We start from the raw sequence: 3,023 nt of genomic DNA, 5'->3' as shown, positions 1-3,023 counted from the left end.
ACCTCCATCTTTTTTTTTTTTTATTATTGACACGAATTTTCTTGTTTTTTTTTGGAAAGAATACGACTGGGTGATCATGAGGGCGCCGAGGCTGCTGAACTTGTTCCCCGTTCCGATCATCATTGACGACGATAGGGACACACGACAAATCCCTCCACCCACGCTTCTCACATTCCGCACCAGAGCTCCCTCGACGGAGCTCTCCCTTAGACCACCGCAACCAGCCCGGGAATACTTTCGCTAAATTTCATTTTGATTTTATTTTTTTCATGGTCTGTAACTTAACGATCACCAGTGATCGAACCCTGAACACGATTTATTTGCTTTTGTTATCTTCTTTATTTTTTTGTTTTTTATTTGAATTTGTGACCTTGCACTTCTTTTTTTTTGTTATTTATGCTTCTTTCTTTTTCATGCATTTTTATTTTAATGTTAAGATCGTATGAGTGTATTCAAAATGATACCTTGTTCAAAATCATCTTTCCGACCTTACTGTAAATCTTGCCTGAATGATGAAATAAAATGGATTTTTATGGTTTTTCTTTGATTTCAGTCTAAACAAAATTTCTAATTTAAACAAAATGATGGAAAACTGGGTTCAAAAGAAAATAAAATTATTTACAAAGAAAATACGAAAAAAAAGAAAAAAAAAAGACTTCGAATGAAATGAACGCCATGAGCATGAAGAACACAATTTTGAAACCATTATGCATATGAGACAAAGAAATGGGAAGAGAAGAACAAAGAACTCGTAAACAAATTTGCACAATTCGAATTTCGACAAACCCCCTGTTTTTTTTTTATTTTATTTATTTATCATTATTTTTTTTTATTGGTGACACCCTATTAGGACATGATTTCCAGTAAACCTTGGAGATACCAAGTAATGAAAGTTCACATTAAAAATTCATGGATGAAAGCGTGATATCAATGAGCGTAAACCTCATAGTGAGACAAATTAAAGCTCGAGCAAAACAACATCAGTTCCAACTTTTACAATAACTTATGCTTTCCAAATAATCCGAGAGTCCTCTTCACTCGTCCATGGCATTTGTAGAGGTGAACTCACGCCTTGCCGGAGTGCTAGATTACATTTCTTCAAACTTTAAACATCCTGAATCGATCAAAAATTGCACTTTATGCTTTAGAGCCTTGCATGCCTCAGTTGAATGTCCACACGCTCCTGCATGATAATCACACCTGGCATTTACGTCATAGTTCTTTGGGTACGGAGGTCGTATAGGCCTAGTTGGACAAATCTTCATGAGGTTTCTATGGAGAAGATCTGGTAGTAACTCCGTATAGGTCATGGGGATAGGAGTGAAATTGGCGACCCTCTCATCACGATTGTAATTTCTTCGTTCAGTGGCTCGACTAGACCCATAGGAATGTGACATTTGAGGATAGGCAGTAAAATGGGAATTAGCTCTTCGCTTCTTACCTTTCTCATGTCTAAGACCATACCCGTTTAGACTGGCTACTAGCTCTGGGCCTAGTGCAATTTTTCCACTTCTTATGCCACTCTCAACCCTCTCTCCAATTACTACTATGTCAGTAAAACTTAAGGAAATGCTGCCTATCATGTGTTCATAAAATGGGGTTTGCAGAGTATTCAAAAATATGATAGTCATCTCCTTGTCGCTCAGAGGCGGTTCTACTTGAGCAGCAATTTCTCTCCACCTTTGGGCATATTCTCTGAATGATTCAGACTCTTTCTTCACTACGTTTTGCAGTTGTAATCTGTCAGGTGTTAGATATTTATTATATTCATACTGCTTTAGAAATGCGTTAACCAGATCTTTCCATGAGTAGATGTGAGTCGATTCCAAACGCATGTACCAAGTTAGAGCCATGCCAGTTAAACTTTCTTGGAAGAAATGAATCAAGAGTTTTTCATCGTGGACATAAGCTGCCATTTTCCTGCAGTACATAGTTATATGGCCCCTCGGGCAAGTATTTCCCCGATATTTCTCAAATTCTGGCATCCTGAACCTTGGAGGTATCACCACATCATGAACTAAACACAGTTTTTTAGCATCTTCAAATTCAAAACTTCCTTCACCCTCTATGGCTCTCAACCTCTTCTCAAGGACTTCTAATCTGCTCTTATCATCTTTAAAATCTCCTGGTGTAATGACACAAGATGGAGACTTCGTCTTAGGTTGTTTTTTCATCATCATGCTTTCAATATCTGGTCGGATAATCTGCCCAGGAATTGTGAAAGTGGTGGCCCCAGGCTCGTCTTCTACTTCAACTGCATTATCTTCGGCCTTTTGAGTGCCAAGATGGCCCAAGTCTACTCCTAAAGGTGGAGTATAATTCGGGGGAAGACGATGGGAAGGGAAAGTTTGTGCTTCCGGAACTTCTTGTTGTAGTCTTTGTGCGGATGGATCTCCGGGGATTTGTAAGGCATTCAGGGCTTCTAAGATTCGACTGATTTGTCCTTTCAGCTGTTGGATATCGGCTTCTATTCCCTCTTGAACTTCTACTTGGTTCTCCATGATTTTGCCACTGGTTCGTGTCCTTTAGGGTGTCTTAGACGTTTAGCTGTATATTTTTTGTGAAACAAATTAAGAAAAAGAAAAAAAAAAAAAAAAAAAAAGGAAAAGAAAAGAAAACAAAGTTCAAATTCTCTAGTCAGAAACTATAAAGCTGTGAAAATATTTGCCCCGGTATAATTTTGGAAATTAACACGAAACAGAGTCAATAAGGTGGTTCATCATTCTGAAATCCCCAAAATGCTAGACATAGAAATTCTTGGTCAACCATCGCAGGCTTTAGTCATCACATTCTTCATTTGTCTGATCAGTTTCTCGCAGCAATTAAGGAATGTTTCAATCCCCTTAGGCGGGTTGATGATTGACATTACAGACCCAGCATCAGCTAATAGCTTAGGAACATTTTCAATGATTTCATTGATGAAGAAAGCTAATTGTGAGTGACTTGTCCTTCTTCAACGACATATTCCTTCATCTGACTCATCAATCTTTATATCCCCTTTTAGCTAAATGGCAACATTCCTT

The 3,023-nt window shown here is 38.1% G+C and overlaps 1 protein-coding gene across 1 annotated transcript; it reads right to left on the bottom strand.

Annotated features, from left to right (window-relative positions):
• Positions 1-1,088: 1,088 nt before the first annotated feature.
• LOC128194944 (uncharacterized) lies at positions 1,089-2,501 on the bottom strand. The gene has a single exon (XM_052871539.1). It carries the CDS (start codon positions 2,499-2,501, stop codon positions 1,089-1,091), a length of 1,413 nt encoding a protein of 470 aa, XP_052727499.1.
• Between the last annotated feature and the right edge of the window lie 522 nt (positions 2,502-3,023).

This window comes from Vigna angularis, chromosome 1 (assembly GCF_016808095.1).
Source record: "Vigna angularis cultivar LongXiaoDou No.4 chromosome 1, ASM1680809v1, whole genome shotgun sequence".
In the NCBI taxonomy this organism is placed as follows: Eukaryota; Viridiplantae; Streptophyta; class Magnoliopsida; order Fabales; family Fabaceae; genus Vigna; species Vigna angularis.
Note: the sequence above shows the minus strand (reverse complement) of the source record. Positions and strands in the feature narration are given on the sequence as shown.

Coding starts and splice junctions, on each gene's coding strand:
- LOC128194944 (XM_052871539.1), bottom strand. CDS start 2,501: ATGGAGAACCAAGTAGAAGTTCAAGAGGGAATAGAAGCCGATATCCAA.